The 23,848-nt window shown below is 42.4% G+C and overlaps 1 protein-coding gene across 1 annotated transcript in view; it reads left to right on the top strand.

The window, feature by feature from the left end:
* The window catches only part of shank1 (SH3 and multiple ankyrin repeat domains 1), a 176,761-nt gene that overhangs the window by 96,446 nt on the left and 56,467 nt on the right, over positions 1 to 23,848 (top strand). Inside the window, exons 3-13 of the mRNA XM_079564648.1 lie at positions 5,281 to 5,484; positions 5,911 to 5,982; positions 6,285 to 6,393; positions 6,527 to 6,681; positions 8,967 to 9,134; positions 12,459 to 12,575; positions 13,296 to 13,373; positions 13,779 to 13,845; positions 14,491 to 14,657; positions 18,753 to 18,874; positions 18,998 to 19,152. Coding sequence (XP_079420774.1) covers positions 5,281 to 5,484; positions 5,911 to 5,982; positions 6,285 to 6,393; positions 6,527 to 6,681; positions 8,967 to 9,134; positions 12,459 to 12,575; positions 13,296 to 13,373; positions 13,779 to 13,845; positions 14,491 to 14,657; positions 18,753 to 18,874; positions 18,998 to 19,152 — 1,414 coding nt within the window. The remainder of the gene's footprint in view (positions 1 to 5,280; positions 5,485 to 5,910; positions 5,983 to 6,284; positions 6,394 to 6,526; positions 6,682 to 8,966; positions 9,135 to 12,458; positions 12,576 to 13,295; positions 13,374 to 13,778; positions 13,846 to 14,490; positions 14,658 to 18,752; positions 18,875 to 18,997; positions 19,153 to 23,848) is intronic.

The raw sequence follows: 23,848 nt of genomic DNA, 5'->3' as shown, positions 1-23,848 counted from the left end.
TGCAGGATGTGTCTGCTTTAATAATTTTAAAAACATGTTTACATGAACGCCCTGTCACAAAGCTAATCAGCAACATGGTGCATTATTCATGAAGTCTTTTCTATCTGTCATGAATATTGCTGTAATATCTTGATGTTTTACTGCACCATTCAACAACACAGCATGCTCCAATTTAAACACACATTGTACGCTATTTTTCAGAAAGGTATGTCAAGGCAAAAGTAGAACTAATTTTGGAATCTAGCTCAGTGATTTTGCGATGTATTGTAGCTTCTTTCCATCTGGGTTGACAATTATTTGGCAAAATCATGGACAGCCCTTTAATTCTGACGGCTGTAGGCTCGTCTTCACAAGCCTAAACATCTCCACTAGGGGGCGCCAGTGCCTCCTCCTGTGTCTGTCCATGCACTGCAGCGACGAGGCACAGGGGGAGGTTGAGAGGAAGAGGCAGTGAGAATGGAGAGGGGGGGGAAAGTCCTTAATGAGCGGTTCTCATCAGAGCTGCAGCATCACTCAGGCCCTGGAGGGAAACGGGTCGATGGCGCTCCTTGGCCTCAGCAGATTACCCACAGCAGCAGGAAAGTCTGGGCGACGTGAGGTTCAGGCAACGACAGTGTGCGGTCAGTCCATTCAATGTGTCTGAATTAGAAAAGAGCCAATCAAGGAAACCCAGAAAACTGCTATTCACCCAGAGGACAATCAAACGATCAGCACGATACCGCTTTATTATCGCAGTCGTTCATCATGGTCCTGGTTGATTATTGCCATTAGACAAAATAACATTCATTCCTCTGTTGTGTGGGAGAGTCTTTGCTCAATTGTTGGACAACTTCTCTGCATCGTGATTTCAAATGTATCGAGTTTTCCAAATACAAGATGAAGCCCGGAAAGGACCCCGAACATAGACATATTGAATAGACGGGGGGTCTTTGAGAACTGGCTATCACAACTAAGAGCTTTTCGTTCACTCTTCAAGCTTCTTCTTGATAATGTGTAAACTTGGTCATTGTATGAAAGTGTTAGATTTATTAGACAGAAATATCTTCCTCTTGAATCTTTGTTTTCTATTGTAGTTATAAGGACAATCTAATTTCTCAAACTGCTGTATCAAAATGCTAAATACACCAAAATCAAGGCCTTAAGTGTAAAACTGGCATTAAATCTACATTTATTGAACAATTATGATTATTTTTTACTGTATACGTTCATCAAAAATAACAAAATTTGGGTCTAAAACATGTGCAGCTGCAGTTTTAGCTGAAATTGACGCTGTCACTTGTTAAAAAGTTGACTGTTTTGTCCAATATTCTCTTTCCTTTGTTTGATGATGTTTGCAAATCTTAAGAAATTAACTATGTGCTGCATTTGTGGCATTAAAGGGACTGTGCAGAGTTTAAACATTATGAATGATGTATTTTCCTCCCTTTACATGTTCTTAATATAGAAGGTGCGATTACACGTATGACCTGAGGTGGCAGTAGTGAGCATAAAATGGCCTCGCATCTAATCCCTTTGAAATATAGTATTTGGGCATTAAAAATGGGATTCAAAAGCATTACATTTGACTTGCTTCTTCCGGTATAAACCCTGATAATGTTCAATCGTAGAATAAACGTACCTGGAGTTGTGAGTGTTTGGGTGTGAGAGTCTTGTCAATTAACATTTGATTAAAATTGTTGCTGAAGAGTTAATTTGCAAAAACACATAAGTGCTACTGAGAAAAATCAAGGCGTGCTTGTCATTTTGACTTTGTGTTGAAGTGTTTACGTTTTTCATGACTCAGGCTTTTTTATTGCCACAAAGTCACTTGTTCCTAATCAAATCCACACAGCTTTAGCTTCACACGTGTTGAGCGTTTTGAGATTCCTTCATTCTTTGGGCCATAAGTTTGCATAATAATCGAATAACATTTTCTCCCTTTGAGTGAGGCATACAGCTCAATGTCACAGTGAACTTACAACATAAATGAGTCTTATGACACATTAGACAAAGTTTTCACCATAACATAATCATAATCAAGACAAAAACTTAATTTTCCCTGGTTTGAAATTACTTTTAGATTCATTGTTAGAGGCTTATTATCGCTCCAGGGTTAAGTGGCACATCCTTTTCACAACTGTTGCTATAATATACAAATAAGAAATGAGTGAGTCAGAGTTGTGTTGAACTTTATCTTCTCTTTCACCCTGCCTAGCCAAAAAAAAAATCACCAAGATTGCCATCCATCCATTTTCTTCCCGATCCTCCTCCAGCTGTTCTGGGGGGACCCCGAGGCGACACCAGGCCAGCTCGGAGACATAGTCCCACCACCGTGTCCTGGGCCTTCCACGAGGTCTTGTCCCACTAGGACATGCCTGGAACACCTCCCACGGGAGGCGACCAGGAGGCATCCGGAACAGATGCCCTAGCCACCTCAGCTGCTCCTTTCGACGTGAAGGAGCAGCGACTCTACTCCGAGTAACTGAGCTCCTCACCCCATCTCGGAGGGTGCGCCCAGCCACCCTGCGAAGGAAACTCATTTCGGCCGCTTGTATTCGCGATCTTGTCCTTTCGGTCATTACCCAAATCTCATGACCATAGGTGAGGGTGGGAACGTAGATCGATCGGTAAATCGAGAGCTTTGCCCTCCGACTCAGCTCCCTCTTCACCACGACAGACCGATACAGCGACCGCATCACTGCTGACGCCGCACCGATCCGTCTGTCGATCTCACGCTCCATCCGTCCCTCACTCGTGAACAAGACCCCGAGATACTTGAACTCCTCCACTTGAAGCACGGACTCCCCACCGACCTGAAGAGGGGAAGCACCTTTTTCTGGTGGAGAACCATGGCCTCGGATTTGGAGGTTCGGGACACCAAGATTGCGAGCTCTAGTATTTTATTTTTGGCGGCTTTTAGCTTTGATTGCAGCACACATTCGCTGTGGCATCATTTCAGTAAGCTCCTGCCATGTCAAATGATCCAGTGTTGCATTCATTTTTCCACCAAGATCTTGTATTGATGATGGGAGACTGTGACCACTGGGCAAAGCCTTCTCCAGCACATCCCAAAGATTCTCAATGGGGTTAAGATCTGGACTCTGTGGCGGGAAATCAATGTCACGCTCCCTGATCCACTCTATATTCATGTGAGCCCGATGAATCCTGGCATTGTCATCTTGGAATATGCTCAAACCATCAGGGACGAAGAAACCCATTGATGGAATAACCTGGTCTTTCATTTTGGTCAGGCTGTGCATTTTAATGTGTTTCACGCTCCGGCTATTTCTATAAAAATTGCACTTTTTCATGTGTGAAGCTCTAACTCATCCATTCAAACTAAGGAATAGTAAGAAGAGCATAAAACCTGTCACATTCACTTTAAATGCAATCGATATTTCAACACAGTCAGCATCAAACCCGCCTCAGCCTCTCTAAGCTCCTCGTGCGATGCCGGGATCCATATTTAAACTGCATTTCTAGTCTTTTGAAGGCAGTAGTAGCTCTAGTCTCCTCTGTTTGCGCCTGTGTTCGCCTAAATGTGTGTTTATTCTCCTGCGAAGCTTAATCTAATCCAAACAGACCACCTCCTCGTCCCAGTCGGACATTTCCCCTCCCTCCACCCCCCCCCCCCCCCCCCCCCACAACCCGTCCTTCCTCCTCTCCCCTCAAACTCCGCCGCTGCCGAAGCTGCTGATGCTGCTGATGCTGCTACACACCGCTCCCTGTACCCTGTCGCTAAGGGAACGCCGGGCCGTCGCCATGGCAACAGGCGGGCTAATGAAGCGGTTGCCCTGGCGACGGGGGGTTCGGCTGTGCGGCGGGAGAACAGCAGCAGCAGCGGAGGAGAGAGAGAGAGAGAGAGAGAAGATGCCACTGAGGACAGAAAGAAAGAAGGAAAGAAAGATGAAGGGAGGGAGGGAAGTGCTTGAACGCTGAAAAAGTGGTTTGCAAAAAGGAAATGGTCCCGGGTTTGATTCCTTGGACCATGTGGTACCGATAATGCAATAACAATCTAAATCGATGACCAATAATGACCTGAACTTAATAAGCGTTTATACAGGCAGTGTGGTGTTTGAGGTGTCTTGCCCAAGGACACAGCATGAGTGTCCTGTGTGTGTACGAGCTGCTGCAGGACTGGAACCATCAACCTTTAGGTAATAGGCACTCACCCAGGAGCAGGCTCTTGATCAGAAGCTGAGAAATGTCTCCCTCTTCTGGACAACTCACGGCTCTGTTGTCTGAGTTTGTGGATTTGAGGGAGGTTTTGTTCGCTTCAAGCTCAGTTGAGTTGGCGACAGTTTTCTGTAGCACGTTTTATCACGTTTAAAGGATTAAGTACTGTGAGTTTAGAGAACATACAGGTAACTCAAAATGTATTGATTTTTGCTTGTCGCAACAAATCCATGTGCTTCTGTTTCCTGCGGTATTGAGGTTTAAGTGTTGTTTTTTTGCACAGTGCTGTACATTTGAAACTATAAATCATGAAACACCAATGTATTACAAATATTAAATATTGTCAGATTTAAATTCTTGTAATGTTGTAAATGTCCTTGTTTATCTATATTCCATCCACATGTTCATGCATTTAAAGCCAAAATACAATCATTTATTTTATTACAGTTAAAAAAAAATACCAAACATGTATCTCCTAAGACTACATTGTGTCTATAAATTATGCCTTGTTTATTTATTATGTTGATAAAATTAAAGCCATACTGCCTAACATTTCATCCAATATAAAGAATACAATACAAGCTTAATAGCCAGCTGAAGTCTCACAGTATTTGTGAGTTTACAAACACATCTTGAATCGCTCGGTAAATTGCTTCTGGCAAAAAAGACACTAATTAACAACGCAGCGATCACAATAAACACGTTACACAAACACACATAACTTTTGTCAAGACTAAACATTGAATGGATTTGCGGTCTTCTTGATCAGCAGCAAACGTTGCGAGCTCTACCTGAACAGTTGAAGCCGGCGCGGACACAGATCGATGTCACTGCAAACGTTTTTGGCTCTGTCATATCACTGTGGGCCTTGCCAGGTTAAATAAACACCCTCAGAGCACATTTGTCATCACTGTGAGGCTCACAGTGTGAGTGACTCGTCTCTGCTCAGACCTGACGTAACTCGAGGTTTAAATACTTGAGTTGCTCTTCTGAAAGCTTTATTTTGATGACTCACTGTAAATAAAGCATTGTTTGTGTAGAGTGAAGCTTTAAGTCCGTGTTTGGCATCGCTGGCGTCACTTCAGCTGCTCAAGTGTAAACATCTCTCTCTTCTGTGTCTCACAGAAGTGTCTGCGGTTCAACCCTGATGCCACCGTGTGGAAGGCCAAGCAGCAGGTGCTGTGTTCTCTGACTGAGTCTCTACGGGACGTCCTGAACTACGGCCTGTTCCAGCCGGCCACAGACGGACACGACGCCAAGTTCCTGGAGGAGGAGCGACCGCTGAGAGAATACCCACAATCCTTTGAGAAGGGCGTGCCATATCTGGAGGTCGGTTTGCGTCACAATGACTTTTTGAGTAAAGGGTGTTTTCTCTGTATTTGATTGTCATGTTGTGACTTCGATCACGCTTCACTTAAGCACAGTAATAGTGGTAATAACATGAAAACAGGAGTCACACTTGTGGGCCCCCAGACTCTGCCTGGTCCCTGGTCCCTCGTCGCTTTGTTATTAGATCCACGTCGCACAAGGTCTTTATTTTTTACAAACATCTGCTTTTACAAAACCTGCACATTTGATCTTCCTCCCCTGACTGCCTGTTGGGATTTATGTTTACTTTCTGGGGTAAAGTTATTTCAGACACATATTTCAGAGCTATTTATTTTAGATCTAGGCCAGAGTCTGTTGGAAACCAGGACGGTCTGGCTCTGTGTCCGAACTAACTCCAAACTTTTCTCTGTCTCTGTCCAAATGCAGTTTCGGTACAAAACCAGGGTTTATAAGCAGACCAATCTGGACGAGAAGCAGCTGGCCAAACTGCACACTAAGGTACGGCGTCAGTGTCATTTCTGTGTCAGGTTTGTCAACAAGGTGGCATAGAGGTTAGTACTTACTGCAACTGTACTTATATAACAAGTCAATCTGGCCACTTTTATTTAAAAATACTACATGTATCCCCATCTTAGTGGCTTCTATTCTTTGGCTTAATGTCTCCAAAATTGTGAGGATCTTGTGTGGTACTTACTTACATCTATATTTGCCACTAGATGGTGTAAAAAGCCCCTCTCTGAGCTCTTTAAACCCTTTCTAGATCATTTCAGGATTTTTCCCCTGCTTACTTGTGTTCACAGGCCAGCCTAAAGAAGTTCATGGACTATATTCAGACCAGCGCTGTGGATAAAATGGGAAAGTTTTTGGACAAAGGCCTCGACCCAAACTTTCAGGACGCAGACACTGGAGGTGAGCCGCAAGTTTAACCATCAACGTAACACTAAACTCTCATGTCGTGGTGTTTAGAAGCAACAGTAGCCCTTGACTATCCTCTTGTACTTTGTTGGAGCAGTTATTGATAAGTGTTTTTGGTTCCCCTCAGAGACGCCCCTGTCCCTGGCGGTGCAGTGTGAGCCGGGGGGAGGGGAATCCATCCGGGTCCTGGTGGACAACGGAGCCCACATCGACTTCAGATCCAAAGACGGACTCACTCCTCTGCACAAGGCTGTCCGCGGCCACCGCCATACCGCCCTCCTGGTACTACCACAACTGCTATAACAACTACTACTACTACCGTACAACTTCTACGACTATAATGACATAAGTGTTTTGGGATTTCACAAATGTCCGAGGCCACTTCAATGCATTCCTAGTATTTCTGTCATCTATTATAGAAAACGCTATCTCAATGGCCGCCGCCTGGGCGCCGCCATGTTTGTTTCCCATACCGACTTTGAAGCAGGGAAGTGCCTGGTTAGAACTGGGATGGGAGACCGTTCCTCCGAAGCTAAGCAGGGAAGGGCCTGGTTAGGACTGGGATGGGAGACCGTTTGGGAACACCAGGAAGCCTGGCGACAGTACTGAGTGTGTGCGTGGACATCCGCGGCCGGCCCCCACGTGACGGTCCCACCGGCCGCGGGCATTGGCCACGGGTCCATATGGACCGCGGTGCTGCTGTCCGAGGACAACCCGCTGTCACAAAAACACGAGTGCACGAGATCTGACTGCCGTGCGTGTGCGCGCATCCAAACAGGGTGATGTGTGTGTGCGTGTGTGTATGTGTGTGCGCGTGTGTATGTGTGTGCGTGCGTGTGTGGCCGTGTGTGTATGTGTGTGCGTGTGCGTGCGTGCCCAAAACCTGCTCAAACACGAGCCTCTAATCAAACGCGCTGCTCCGACTGATTTCTCCTGCGTGTGAGTCAAAGCGAAAATGAAACTACAACTTAACGAGCGCATGGCCTGCACTAAGTTTTTTTTCTTTTTTTTTTTTACTTTGCTGCTGTACCTTTTGTTTTCTATTTTGCTTCCACGTATTGTGAGCGCAGAGGTACATTTGATTCTAAAGCAGCTTTGAACGCATTGCCAATTTTATTGTAAAGTTATAAATACTGTCTAATAACGATCATTAGGCTATTTCAGTTCTAAACCTACTCATTCTTTTTTTTTTTTTTACACGACCGTGATGCACCAAACCACGGGTCCTGCACCGTGAACCAAACCGTTAGAGCTGAACCCCTAATATTTATCCATAATTATTCCACTGTCTCTTGAATCCTGTTCCCCAAGTTTAGCGAAAATATTGTCGTACTTTATAAGAAAGGAGCACGGGTGCATCAAACACTCCAATTGCAGTTGGTTTGAAATTTTTTGGACCCTTCATTCTTTTACTCATTTGTAGTGGCCATACTTTTTGGAATGGGTTGGGAACCACTGGTCTACAGCTGAACTGTGTGACGGGTTGGACATTTCTTTGTAATCACTCATAATCTCTGAATATCAAATGTGGAGACTAGCGAGGCCCGGCCGAAGGCCGGGTAACAGCTAGTAGACTATAGAAAAAGCTAACACAAGCTTGTTCATGCCATAGCAGGTAAACTAAGAATGGAAGCTGGCTCCAAAAACCCAGTCAAATTGCTAGCATGAACGAGCTTCGGTTAGCCCACGCTGAACACTACGGGGGAAGCTACTCTCGCCGAGTCCATTCATAATTTACAGTCTATGGTTAGCTGGGTTTTTGGCGCCAGCTTTTGAACGGGATGAAAACTGAAAGAAAGAAAAATGTAACGATGTTGCCGGCCTGTGTTCAATAATGACTTAAAGCAGTACTAAGTAACTCATGCACCCTAGAGGCCACTGCAGGTGTTGTAGCATGTTGTGTTTTTTTTTACTATTAATTGTCCGTGAGAATTAATATTACACTGACAGAATAGACAAAGAGAGAGCGGGATATTGTACATCCAATTACACAATAGAGATAAAAAAAAAAAAAAAGTTCACTCAAAATTGGCTGTAAATGCTGTTTAAGTGGCACTAGCCCGCAGTTAGCTTTGCCCCTTAGCCTGTTAGCCTCTTCTTCGTGATTCCATTTGTGTGTATTGGTGGCTCCGATCCAGTGGTAGTCAAGTTGCAAGCGTGGTTCTCTGGCCAGAGACACCAGGGGGAGATGAAAGACCCTCCAATCATCCCTTTAACACTTGTATTACTCCCAGAGGGACTATGGAAAGGATTTATTAAGGTAAACAAGTTACTTAGTAGGCTACTGCTTTAAAGAGGGGCAAAAAAGCTTCAATAGAAAATCCATCAGAGCAAGGAACCCATTTCCTTACGACTTCAGGAAGAAGATCCTTCAAAGATGCATTATGTAACTTTTAATGCGGAAAAAACAACTAGATATTTGTCCATGTATTTTCACCTTCATACAGTATGTGCAAAAACCCAACTCATTTCTTATACAACAACCAAGAGATAACCAAACCCAACAACAGAGACAAATAATAACCTGAATTTAAACTTATTCTACAAATGACTAATGTCTCTTCCAGGTGCTTTTGTCTCTGGGCGCGTCCCCGGACTACAAGGACCGACGAGGGCTCACACCGCTGTACCACACTGTGCTGACAGGGGGCGACACCTCCTGCTGCGAAACACTGCTGTTCCACAGAGCCAAACTGGGCATCAGGGACGAGAACGGCTGGGACGAGACACATCAGGTACAGGACACGCCTGCCGCACAATGAAGCCTGTGGACCGAAGAGTCCTTTCAAGAAAAGTCCGACGGGCTTTTAGGCTCTTACGAGGTTTACACTCAGTCATACATTGTTGTAAATGGTAAATGAGTCAACTGTGAACACAATAGTGAGATTACACTTAACCACTTAACCTCTGCCTTAACACATTTTCTCCAGTTCAGCTTTACCCAAATATAAAAGCTTCTCGACTGGAGCGTACAGCCTATAACGTCTCATTTGAAAGCTAAGACCTGCAAAACTCATCTAAGTTTTTTCCTTGGGTTGTCGTCACTTTTCTGTCGTATTTTTGGTGCTTTTTTGTTGTGTTTTTTGTGGATTTTTGTCACGTTTTAGTCACCTGTTTTGTTGCTTTTTTGTTGCAATTTTGTTACGTTTTTGTAGATATTTTTTCACCACTTTTTCGTCTGGTTTTTGGTGTTTTTAGTCACTTTTTAGTCGAGTGTTTTGTTGCATTTTTGTGAATTTTTATTGATTTTTCATCACTTTTTCATTCGTTTTTTGGTGCTTTTTCGTGACCTTCTCATCAAATTTCCATTGTTTTTTTTTGTTGCTTTTTCATCACTTTTTCATTGTTTTTCTGGTGCTTTGTTGTTGCCTGTTTCGTCACTTTTTTAATGTGTTTTTGTCGCTCTTTTAATGCTTTTTTGATGCATTTTCATCCTCGTTTACGTCTCGTTTTTGTGGAGATTTTTTGGAGAAAATGCACTCGGTTCAGGTGGGGGTTAAGAGGTCAGAGGTCAACTACCGTGTCTTCTTCCCCGTTTTATCCAGTGTCTTGTGTTCTAGCATCTGTGTCTCATACCATGAAACGACGTCACCCATCCTCCACTCTTCATCCTGTCTTCATCACGTGACCCCCATCCTTGTGTAGAGGAGCTGAGGTCAAACAAACAGGTATCCATCAACTCCAAACCAGATCACTCATTCATTGTTGTGTCCAGTACAGTGGTTCCCAACCTTTTTGTCTTGCCTGGAACTTCTATCTGTTCTCTGTGTACCCCCTAGTAACAGGGTGTTAACGATCATCTATAAAAGGATCAATTAACCCTTTAATGTTACTCCCTACACCCTTTTTTGTATTTTCTAAGCATTTGGAGGCAAACGCAAACATCAATGTTATTAGTTCATGTTTACTTTATTTTTTTGATAGACCTCTGAGTTACCTGCCTTAAACCAGTCCAAACCGGTCCAAACCAGTCAAAAACTGCTCTAGACCAGTCCAAACTAGGTCGGAACAGGCCCAAACCTGGTCTAAACCAGTGAAAAACAGCTCTGAACCAGTCCAAACCTAGTCTAAACCAGATCTAAATCAGTCTAAAACTGCTCTAAACCGGTCCAAACCTAGTCTAAACCAGATCTAAACCAGTCTAAAACTGCTCTAAACCGGTCCAAACCTAGTCTAAACCAGATCTAAACCAGTCTAAAACTGCTCTAAACCGGTCCAAACCCAGTCTAAACCAGGTCTAAACAGTGAAAAACAACTCTAAACCTGTCAAAATCAGCATAACCTAGTCCAACCCTGGTCTAAACCACGTCTAAACCAGTCTAAAACTGCTCTAAACCAGCATAAACCAGCCCTAACTAGTCCAACCCCAACCTATACTAGTCCAAACTGGATATTTTGAGTATTACAAACTTGAACCGAATGGTAGCAATAGGCAGAATTAGAAACAACACATTATTCGATAAAGTGTGCTCTACCAAAGGGTTGAGCAAACTATTAAAGGGTTAAAACTATTTATCTGTCAGAAGAGAATGTATTGTGTTCAAAATATAGCTAAAATAGTGTCATATTCATACATTTTATATGCTAAAGAGACCATAAGGGACATTTTGTGGTGATGGCACTTCCGGTCAGTGTGGATTTCAATTGTTGTCAATCAAAGACAGTGAAGGAAACAAAATGGGGATAAAGGGAGAACTGGTGAAAAGGCTCAAAGGAAATAAGTTTTGCCTCACCTCTGGCTGAAAACAGAGCGGGACGATGAAATGAAGAACATTTAAAAGTCTCTTGAACATATTAGGTGAGACCTTATCGCTAAGCTTCAAGTCAGATTGGAGTTCATTCTAGTACAAAAGGAGGCGCGAAGCTGAAGCTGTGACTCTGCATTGACGGTTTGGTGGTGAAGATCTGGCTGTTACATCAGTGCCATAAATCAAAGCCAAACGTTTGCTCAAGTTAGACCTGCAGTTTGGCAATGAACACAAGACGGAGAGTTCCTGAATAAGATGATAGTCGTAGGAGATTATTAAATTATATTATATTAAGGTTTAAAATGAGTAAATGTTGGCATAATCTCTCATGATGTCAGCGATCTTCTGCTCCCTGGTCAGTGTAAATCTGGGAAGCATTTGCATGTCTTCGTCAAACTACACCAGTGTTTCCCAACCAGGGGTACGGGGACCATGGGGGTACTTGGAATGAGCTCATATATTTTTGAATCTCTTAATCTCCACCTTAACCGAGCGCATTTTATCCAGTTCAGCTCTACCCAAATCTAAAAGCTTCTCCACTGGAACTTACAGCCTATAGGCCATTATAATGCCTCATTTGAAAGCTAAGACCTACAAATTCATTCTGACTTTTTTGTTGCGTTGTTTTTTTTCTTCCTTCATTGATTTTTTCCTTGCTCTTTTGACACTTTTTAGTCATGTTTTCATCACATTTTTGTCACTTTTTAGCTGTGTTTTGTCAATTATTTGATTGTGTTATTGATGCTTTTCCGGCACGTTTTTGTTGCTTCTTTGTCGCTTCTTTGTCTCTCTTTTGTGGCTCTTTTTTTTGCTTTTTCATCACTTTTTAATCGTGTTTTTGTCGTATTTTCATCTTCGTTTTCATCGCTGTTTTGAGGCTTTGTTTGGTTTTTAGATTTGGGTAATGCCAAAATGTGCTCGGTTCAGGTGGGAGTGAAGAGGTTAATGCTGTTTAGATCTGTTTATGATGGCACTTGATGTGAAAGGTTTGAGAGCACAACGGTCCTAGAAGCTTCATTTAAAATGACACTAGAGCATAAAATCCTTTCATTTTTTGACTCTGGGAACCCTGTGGAAAAACCCTTTCATTTTGTACATTGTGACGACACTGAACATGTTCCATCGTCCATATTTATTGCCCTGAACAACACACTATGATGGTCATCTTCCTGTTATTACAGGACTCTCTGTTTTCTCAGGTTCAAAGATGGTGTTAATTAAACGAGGTGCCATTATCTGAGCTCTCCTCCTCCTCCTCCTCCTCTTCCTTCATCCACACGCTCATCCTTTTCCTCCTGTCTTTGCTCACAGGCCTGTCAAAATGGCAACTCACAGCATCTGGAGCACCTCCTGTTTTATGGAGCGGACTCCAGCTCCCAGAATGCCTCTGGAAACACTGCCTTGCACATCTGTGCTTTATACAATAAGGTAATTGGACAAACCGTGTCACGAACAGATGCTAATATTTAGCACCTGGGGAGGAAGAAAGAACTGTTTTTATTCATTGCACTTTGCTATATTTTATTGCTGTTTTGTCTTTAGCTATTACTAGTGTTTACTCACATTTTTCCAGTACTAGTAGTAGCGTAATTCTCTTTTTTATAGGTACTTCTTAACTTGTTTACTGCCAATGACGTCTATAGACGTCAATTAGGTTTTTCAATGGGAACGGCTGCAGCAAAGCCTTGAGCATGTCTGGTGTTAAAATCTTAGTTTTAGTTCTTTCATTGAGTCACTAGGTGGCAGCATTGCTCTTTGGATGCACAGTCACTGTTTTGCTTGATTAACAAAAGCTTGTTTTCTCAGCTATTTGGTCAGAAACCAGCTTTTTGGGTGATTTCACCTAATTTCTATGGACGTTTACAAAATAATGGAAAGCAAACTTTTTTTAGATGAAAGAAGAGAGTCTAATCTGTCTTTTGGTGGGTTTTGTGTTGACATAGACCTAGACCTACATTTTCTGTGGGTCTTGAAAAAACAGTAAAAATCCTGAAAAACCTCTGGCAGTGGGGAGCTGTCTGATTTCAAAATGGCTGGCAGTCAATGAGTTAACAATACCCAGGCCTGCACACGCATGCATACACTTCCCTGTGAACACCACAGAATGTTTTCATCATTACACTGACCCACTGCTGCTGTGTGCCGCAGGAAGGCTGTGTGCGGATCCTTCTGTACCGAGGAGCCAACAAAGAGATGAAGAACAACAGTGGACAGACCCCTTTCCAGGTGAGGGCGCTGCGAGCACCGCCGTCTGGGAGTATACGGCGCAACTTGAGGCGAAGTTAATGCAGAAGCGAGAGCGCCGAGGTCCCTCCTTTCACACCGCCTTCTATCTGTGTCAGAGCAGAATGGAGCAGCTGAGGCTTTTGTGTAACTGAATTCGTATCTAAATGGAAAAAGGCCAGTGATATGACCTATTCATTTCCCTTTGGGGGGGGTCAAAAACCAAAAGCCGTGCGATTCCCTTCACTGGCACCTCTGATTAAATATGTGCTGACTTTCTGACGTGGACTTTCCTCGTTGGCATTTGCTTCTGTTTCCAGCGCCTTGTAGCCAAAGCAGCAAACTGTGAATTAACATTTAGGACATAGTTCATATGATCCCACTTCTTTACACATGTGCCTCCTTCAGGTGGCTGTCATGTCCGGACACTTTGAGCTGGGAGAGATTATTAAAAACCATCGAGACAACGATGTGGGTAAGTGAGTAAATGCACTCACACTTTAAATTCATCAAAGTCAACGCTTTAGGTTTCCACCATTTTGTATTGTTAAACCCATGTCAAAACTGGACTTTACTGGAGTGGGGTTTTTGCTTGATCCGTGCATATTTATTCCTGTACATTCAGTCAGTCTCCCTTTTCTGCACTCCAGCCCACACTCTGGTGTACGTCATGAGGAGAATGTTTTATAGTCTACATTCTATCATGTATCTTCTGGTCCCCAAGATGATTTTCATAAATACATTTACACCCAATAGTGATCGAAACACTTGTTAATGCCATCCAAAAATAATGTCAATTCCTTTAAAACTTCCCTCGGAGAACACCCACACTCATTTTAGGTTTATTTAATGGACAATACTATGAGTAAAAAGTTGTTTATAATGTCATCAAACACTAATTTAACGTACTACAACAAATACTGAGGCTAAGGGGTTTAAAGTAGTTGTAAAAGCCTGATTAAAGCCTCATATAAGACTTTAAAGTTTGTAGACATACACTTTTGCCATTCATATTGTAATAAAATCATGTGTTTGCACTTGTGTCCTTAATAAAGACTGAATGAATGAATAAACACCTTTTCAAACCCATTTCTCATTCTCATTCCATTTAATTTCTCAGTGCCTTTTGTGGAGTCTCCGAAGTACGCCCCCCAGAGGCGAGAGAGCAGCAGGACGCTGACCCTCCCCCCTCACCCCTTCCTCCGGGCCAACAGCGACAGCAGCATGAACCTGCCCGAGTGGATGGCAATGCCCAACGCGCCCACCTCCAACATCGTCTCAGTGCAGGTAATACAGCACACAGTATAATACGCCAGAGGAGCAGATCCAGACAAACGACTTTGAACACACACACAGAAGTACTGCAAAAATCAACCCTTTGATTCTTGGACTGTGTGGAGGGATGTTGTGTGGAGTTCATATGTTCTCTACCCTTTTATACCAAGCTGGTGCTGATCCTGGGCAGGTTCTAGTTTCAGAACTGGTTCTTTCATGTTCCACTCACAAAATGTTAAACACAAGATAAAACTAAGCTAAAATAAAGTGTACATGTACTAATGTATGTAACTAGGGGTGTAACGATCTGACAAAATGCATCGTACTAAAGTGACGGTGCAAGTTTTAGTCTATATCTTTTAATTTATAAGCTCTGCAGTGAGAGATATGACGTCACACACCGACTTGGGACACTTTTCCAGAGTTGTGTTGCTGGGAGCTAACCTTTTTTGTGGATTATAACCTGTTTTGGAACTAAATCATCTATTGACGGTGGTGGATTAACGCTTCACGGAGCAGGGAGTGTCTGGTCTGACTTCGGGTGCACGGGAGGGCAGTGGCTCGGGAGTAACTTGACTACCGATGGCCACATAACCTGTTGCTCTAACCGTGTTTATTTTGCCACATAGAACCGGGCCTGCGGTGGGATCAAGGCTGGTCTGGACCTCATATTTATAGACTCTATATGGACTATAAAACCTTTAGTTTTCACGCGCCTTAGTGCGTCATTTTGTGTTGTTCAATGGGTTCATGCTTGAGCTTTTGAGCGGGATTTGTCCAACGTTATTTCATTTGTTTGTTTGTTTGTTGGTCATTCACCCCTGCTGGTATACAGATCCGCCCGTTAGCTAAAAGTGCATAGTAGCTTTATCGCCTTGGAAAAGACAAGTGAATCGTTACGACGCTCGTACTCAAACGGGGCACATGTGTATCATCGTCACTAACCATAAGCTGAAGGCTGCAGACACTCAAGACCTGCAAAAGTTCCTCCAAAAACACACGAATTCTGTGAGGCTTTGTAAAGGTTTCTCCTGCTGGTGACCAGGCTGCGGTGAATGATAGATCCAGTGCGTCACGGATTGTCAGATCCAATCTTGGTCATAATAATAATAATAATCCGGCCTCAAAAGCTTTGTTTCCAAAAAGGCACAAGCAGATTGTTGTCCAGGAACAGCCCAAATCAAATCAAATATGCTGCTCTGTGCATGTTTTCACTGCCGTCTAAAGCAGAAACCAAAAACTTAACGAGCACATGGCCTAAACGTGACAGTGCACTGCATTTGTTTTTACTTTAGAACACTACGATTTTGTTTTCGATTTCATTTTGCATAGAAAACATGGCCAATTTCATTCAAAGATTATAAATACTGCCTAATAAATGAACATTTAGGCTTACTTATTATTTGTATTGCACTTGCACCTTGATAAAATGAACTGAGTTACACCCCAAGTACTAACAAAACAAAGTCTGAATATCAATGATCAGGCTAATGAATAAGTTAATGTTTAAAGTTGTTGATTTTCTTTTTGCCGACTTTTTATTGAAAATGCTATATTATGGATAGAGGTTGAATACGGGATCATGCTTCCATGTAATAACAGTCCACAGAACACACGTTAATCTGCCTCCATCGTGTGCTTTCTCTAATGCCCCTGTGAAAAGGCAGGAGTCCATAAACCACTCTGTCACGATTACGCATCTGTGTTAATTACGTTCAGTGAGTAAAATGAATTATCCAACAGCGCACGGGTATCGAGCCGTGTCTTACATAACGGAGGCTCACGTCATAAATTCATACGCAGAGTTTAATGTATGCTGTTTTTATTATGTGCACGTAAACTGGCCCCAACACAGACATTTTTATACAAAGCAACACATTATGATAAATTACTGCAATGGGAAGTAATGTGTCGTGTACTTGCAAAATGGACACAGAATGTTCATGTATTTACTCTGGTAAAAGAAAGATATTATAAACTATAGGCAATAAAAAGTAAATAGTATGAAGGTTTAGGTCATGATTACAAAATTTAGAAGTTTATTTTTTTATTTATATTTTGACGGAAAAACGATTTTGCTTAGCTGTATTTTTGAAGACCACTTGATGCCACTGAAACTAAGCAAGTGCTTTATTTGTCAAGCACAACTGTACAACAAAATTGCGTTCAGGTGTTAGTCCTGAGCCTCTGCACCTGAGCCGCGCCGCCACTGTGGGCCAACCTGACCAGCATGTTTTTGGAGGTAGAGGAAACCGGAGGACCTGGAGGAAACCTGGCTGGCTGCCTTCAGTGAAACGGTGCAGCACCTCCTGGGTTTGTCCCTGTTTCAGAGCGTGGTGTCCTGCACTGTTCAGCTCCTCCACCTCCTCCTTCCTCCTGCTCAGCTCCCTCCGCTCCACTACAGTCTTTCAACATCTTCTGGGAAGAGCGTAGCAGACACATATAATCCATCTCATTCTCCAGTGAACGAAAATAAGTTAGTCAATAGTTTTGTTTGTTTACTTTATTGTAAATTTGTCCTCTGCATTTAACCCATCCTTGGATGCCGCTGGGGCAACCCGTAAGGAACAGTGGGCGACGGTAGTGCCGCGCCCAGGGACCCATCTCCATGATGTGGAGCCAGGCTGGTGGTCAGAATCACCTGGCTGGAGGATTCACCTATTGTACATGTTTTTAGTGGTAGGGGAAACCGGAGTACCCGGAGGAAACCTATGACACAGGGAGAACATGCAAACTCCTCACCAGGCCCCGTCCTGGTGGGAATTGAACTCAGGACGCTAACTGCTGCGCCCGTGCCGTGTCATAGTAGGCAAGATTTGTGTAGCTTAGCTGTGAGTCTTGCCCGGATACCTTGTTGCCTCCTTGGGGGCTCTTGGTGACTCTTCAATGTTTCAGAAGAAGAAATTTGTAGATCTCAAATGTCTTCAGCTCAGAAGCTAAAGACTTACTAAATAATACCCCAAAAAAAGTAAATCACTTTAAGATCAACAATCTACTACTTTTAAAATTGTTCTAGCATTAGTAACATTGGAGAAAAAAATGTGAATAAATGTACAGAATAGTATTGAGCACAAAAATCCTTGTCTGCCATTTATTGAACAAAGTCAATAGTTATTGTTACAGGATAAGTGTTTTACACTCATTCAGCATTGTATAAGACAGGGGTTCCCAAAGTGGGGCTCGCGAAATGAATTGAAGACAATGTTTGTATTGTAGCATTCATAACATTAAAATGCATGTATTTTTGATTTTTTTTTTAAAGTGTATGTTTTAGTGAATTAAAGGAATAGGCAACCGTTTTTACATATTGAGACATGTTCTTACCTGAGCTTTTACGAGTTGATGTGCACCTGTCTGGTCTTTGTGCGTGCGCTCAGTCACACAAATGTTGTTTTCATTTTTGACGATATTACAGTGCGGACGTCGAAGTACTGCTGGTGTTACGTCTCACAATATAGTGCCCCTTTTTATCCGCTTAGACAATCGACATGTTTAATTTTGTGTAACTAGACTTGGATCATATAAAGACTCACGTAGCTGTATTTAAATAGGGAAAACGTGGAACAGCTTGGTCGCTTCTAACTCACCCCAGTTAAGAGCTATACCTTTGCTGCTAACAACATTTGCTTGACTGAGCGCACGCACAAAGACCAGACAGGTACGTATCAACTCGTCTAAGCTCAGGTAAGAACATATCTCAATATGTAAAAATGGTGGCCTGTTCCTTTGAGCCAACCAGATTTAAAATGTTTTGCGCTTGACATTATTATTATAGGGTTAGGGCATTATTATAAATGCTAAATGAATTCCACAGTGGTGGGGTCCCGAGTCTGGTGATATTAAAAACACAGAACTTTGGCTTTTGTTGACACTGTGGTTTTAACAGTTTCTTCTTGACACTACAATCTGCGTTTGATGTGGGATTTAGAAACACATTTTTGGTCTGTAAAGTAAAATACCAAATTGCTCTGTTGTAAAGGTGCTCCCTGGTGTTTAGGAAGCAAAAACTTACAAAAGATAAGAAAAGAAAAACTAAAAGTGCTGTTATTCTGGAACAGACATGTATAAAGAGTAGCATGTGAAGAGTTGTGTCCTGTTGTGTCCCAGGGCTATAAGCACACAGGGACGCTGCGCAGCTCTAGCAGTCCCCGAGGGGCCCGCACCCGCTCCCCGTCCCGTGGCAGGATCCCCGACAAAGAGGACCGCAGCCGACAGAGCCGACGAGGGGGGTGAGAACTGCACTATTTTATAAATATTTACCCTTTTTTCACTTTTAGGGAGTTTAGTGACTGGTGATTTCTGGTAACAGGACATAAAGCGAGATTGAGCCTTTTCTCTCTCCCTGTTCCCAGTCCTGCCCCTGCCCCCTCTTCGGCCGCGGGGCAGACGGCCGGTCAGCGCAGACGCCTCTACAGCGCCGTCCCGGGCCGGGTTTTTGTGGCGACGCGCACTCACTCGGCTCAGGGCGAACGAGAGATCAGCTTCAACAAGGGCGACAGGGTCAAAGGTCAGTATGTGTATGTCGTGACCCGGAAAAGCTTTCTCTGTGTCGACTCCGTAAATGTTCAACACGTCTTCCCCATTTTTCTGTCTTGTGAGTAATGTATCAAAAATATGTAGAGTAATGTGTCCCACGAGAGGGTCTGTACTTTCCGTTACAAGACGCACACAATATTCTGTGAAGAAGAACAGACAGGGAGACTTTTCTGTATCTGGTTTTGTGGACATGCTGAAGGATGAGGAAGCATAGTGTTAAGCTTCTGTGAGGTCTATGACTTGTCAAAGATGTAAATTCAGAATCATAATACACAGTAAGATGCAAAACTAACTATATATACACATGTTGTTAGCCGTCGAGTCCCGGAACTTTCCATCCCCATGCATATGAATAGGGAAGACAGGCGCAATACTAATGTATGGCGAGGTATGTTTTGTCCTTTTCATGGCATTTATGTCATTTCTTTGGTTTCTTTATCAGGAACATCTCATAAGATGATGTTTAGGGGCCGCTGGATGTGATTCCAACCTCACAACAAGCAGAAACGTAGCTGAATTTGAGTTAGCATTTAGCTCAGAGGACACTTTTAGACACTAATGTGTACAAGTAAAATCTCAAAAGATCTGTACATTCATTAGTGATGGATCGTTCATAATTTGCGACGTTTGGTGGCTAATGCTAACGGCTATAGGGAAAATACATTGAGCAGGCGAACAGACTCCGCTTCTCCTTTTTATTTCTATGGTTTATTGTAAGTGACGTATCACAGCTGATCTCCATGGCAACGCAGGACAGTCAGCGCCATATTGGGGGATAACAGCCAGCTTTCCATGGACTTATGGTGCGTTCCAGGCAACTGGTAAATTTCCCACCTCCCACTTGGAAAAATGCCTTGGAACGCCGCTCGAATAGGTAATTACAACTTGGAAACTCGGAAACCTCAAGACTGCTACAAATTCGTATACGAGATGAGGACAGTAACGGCGCCCCCAGTGGAGCAGCACTGCTCATGTTAAAACTGTAACAAAACCACTGCATCAGTGAAGTGAATGTTACTTTTGGTCACAGCTTTCAACATAACGTTGTGACGCATGTTTTTAATTATATATGGTTTGTAGAAACCTTCATAAAACGTTAGCATTATAGATACAGACGGCAGAGTGTCATAGAAGGGGACGTGGCTTCGCCGAGGTGGAAAATTGAATCTTCAGGGAAACACAGTTTTTCACACTTTTTAGCCATTTTCTGGTGAAATATAAACTTATTTATCACATACTAATAAAGTAAATGTAAAGTCTAAATCGGGTCCATATCGTAGCCAGCGCTAGCTAGCGCTAGCATTAGCGATGTGCTAACATGTAGCATCATGTTAACGTTTGCCATTTTTTATGTATTTATGGGCTGTTGCTCCTCCCTATGTCTTTGTATCTTTATTTAGTAGAAAACTATATTTAGCTGCTGAGTTACTGCTGGTAAATACATCTAACTCACTGTGTTAATGTGATCAATAACTCCAGTATTTTAACCTTTAAAATCTCCATTAGTTTACAATTGCTGCTAATCCCATAATGCTTAGCGATATGACATCACATTCCCGAACTCTATTAGAGAAAGTTTAAATTTGTTTTCACACATGACCATATATGGCCATTCCAGAGATGCCGTCTGTATCTATATGAGCTAACTATTAGCATTAGCTGTTTTGTTTACATATGAGTTTAACCCATAGAAATATGTTTAATCACCTGGAACGCTCTGAGGTCGTAAGTCATAATTTTCAAGTGGGAAAAATATCCGTTACCTGGAACGCACCATCAATGTTGGCAGGAACTGATCAGTGTCTGTCTCTAAAAGTTTGAAATGACATAATTAAACCCTGTGGTTGTAGTAATTCCTGAGCCTCTCTGTGGCAGTAAAAAAGGGAGAAATGAAGGTCAAACGAAGGGTGTTAGATGTCGATGGATACGGATTCAATGGACATGTCTGGGAGCATCAGTTTCCATCATCTAAGCAATCAAATCACAATTACACAACTAGTTACTGTTTGCAACTATTCGAGTGAGCAATATCAGCCCATTCCATCGGCACATTCACAGACAGTAAAGGGTTCTGTATGATTCACCTCTTCTCCGTTTAGTCTGTGATAATAATCCAGTGTGTGAGGTCCATATGTCGAACCATCTGCTCTCACCTGTGTCTTTGGCTCGGGCCCAGGCTTTCTTTATAAACTGTAACCGCGTCAGGGCTAAGGCACAAAACGCAGTGAGTTTGATCAGCAGCTTTGAGGATTATACCGTTTATCAGAGATATTTGGGAGACAAACAATTAAAAGGAGACGCTTGAGACAAAAGTCAGACTTATTTCTCATTTGTTACTCTGTTTTTCCCACTTTTAAGGTAGATTGACTAAGACTAGATAATAGAAATATGATATCCAAAATCTTTGCATCTAATTTGTCAATAAAATAAACCTGGCTCTCTCAAATATTAAGTACTCATTGCTGAAATTATTGGTAAATTTTGTCATTTATAATATTTATAACATTTATTCAATTCATTTGTTATATTTTTCCTATGCTCCTGCAGTGTGTTGCCTTACACTACACGTAAACACATCCACAGAAAATCTTTAATAAATCATAGTTTTCAGTCACTGGTAAATGAAAAGTTGTCTTAGAAATCCTCCAGACTGAACCAGCAGAGGGCAGCAAAGATGAGTTGTTTTTAGGCCTAGCAACTTTTCATGACTGTGTATAATTTATTCCACTGAGCATATTATTAATCATGACTCTTTGCTTTTGTCTAGAAAATTAAGTCGCCAATTTTGATTATGAAAAACATGAATAAACATTATTGAAGCAAGACACAGCAATTGAAAACATTAATTCTTCACGCACTGGTCAATGTTGAGATGTTGTTTTCTCTCTTAACATCCTGAGGCCAGCGCACATGGGAACGCGTCACAGCACTTTAAAGGAACAGGCCACCGTTTTTCCATACTGAGATATGTTCTTACCTTAGCTTAGACAAGTTCATTTGTACCTGTCTGGTCTTCATGCGTGCCCTCAGTCACATAAACACAGCACAGACGGCGTTAGCATTTAGCCTCTCCTCCAGGACTACTTCGACATCCGCGCAGTAATATCCTCACTATACTGTGCGGATGTCGAACTACTCCTGGTATTATTACGCCTTACAATATAGTTTCCCTCTTTATCCGCATTGTTTGATTTTGTGTAACTGTACTTTATCATGTGGCATTCACGTAACCATATTTAAATAGGGAAAACGTGGAAGAGCTTGGTAGCTTCTATCTTCACCTTGTTTGGAGCTATAGTGGAGGAGAGGCTAAATGCTAACGCCGTCTGTGCTGTGTTTACGTGACTGAGGGCACGCGTAAAGACCAGACAGGTACAAAAGAACTCGTCTAAGCTAAGGTAAGAACATATCTCAGTATGTAAAAACGGTGGCCTATTCCTTTTAAAGGCTTTTCTCAAACCATGTGGCGCTTTAAACACGTGATTTATACATTTATCATCAATTAAATAAGACACGTATGTCGGTGTTGCGAGAGAGAGCAAACGTAGCTCTTTTTTGCAGGTTAATAGCGAGTTGGCAACAGAGTTTCCCACGCTCAGACTGACGCATGAGCCCTGATGACGGTTTCTCTTTATCAGCTGTTCCTCTCGTACCTCCAAACTTAAACCCATCTCTATCAATTTTTAAGATTTTTTAGGTAATTTAAGCAATTTATATGAAAACATAAAATGACAGAAAACCTACAATACATGTTTTTCGCTATATTTATGTCAGTAATCCACAGCAAAAGCTTCAAATCGATATCTCGAAAGTGTATTTTTCCCCTGTTCACCTGCAGTGACTTGAGCAGTAAACATTCTCTAACTTGAGTGCATTCTGGCTGCTCTGCCCGTGTGCCTATGGCCCGTAGCCTGCCCCGCTGTGTGTCCCGTCCCGATCGTAGTATGAGGTCTTGTCTCTGTCTGTCCCACTGTCTCCTGCAGGTATGAAATTGTGTGTGATTGTGAGTGAGTCTAAAGTGTCGTCAGGTATGTATGACTTGGTGAGTATGTAGCATGTCCCTGTCTGTCCTTTTGTCCCATTGATTTGGTACATGTACTTTTTTCCGTTTGTACGCTGCAATAAAACTATCTAGATTGGTTAGAGTGACTTGAATTCAGCAGGTTGTTTGTTCTGAAAGCCACACTGCAGAACTAATCCATAGATACAGACAGCATTGAAGGGGGGCGTGGCTTCGCCAAGGGGGCAAACAGAATCTTCTGGGGTACACAGTTTAGCCATTTTCTGGTGAAATATTAACTTATTTATCACATACACATAAAGTAAAGTCTAAATCGGGTCCATATGGATGTTTATTCCCAGCAGATTGTTCAGTAGAAGCGAAAAAAAAAAAAAAAAAGCGGCAGTGGTAGCTTGCGCTAGTTATCTATCTATGGGCTGTTGAACCTCTTTGCTCCTCTCCATGTCTTTGTATCTTTATTTAGTAGAAAACTATGTTCATATTTCAGCATTTGTTAAAGTAGTTTTTGAATAATTAGAAAAAGGTTAGATTTTTCTCCAAATTGTTTTCCCCCTTAACTGTTTTCAAACATTACCATATATGGGTGAATCCAGAGATGCCGTCTGTATCTATGGATTTGGCTTTGCTTTTGGCTGTATCCATGGAA

The sequence above is a fragment of the Gobius niger genome (assembly GCF_951799975.1).
Source record: "Gobius niger genome assembly, chromosome: 10".
Classification (NCBI taxonomy): Eukaryota; Metazoa; Chordata; class Actinopteri; order Gobiiformes; family Gobiidae; genus Gobius; species Gobius niger.
This window is presented reverse-complemented; position numbering and strand designations above follow the sequence as displayed.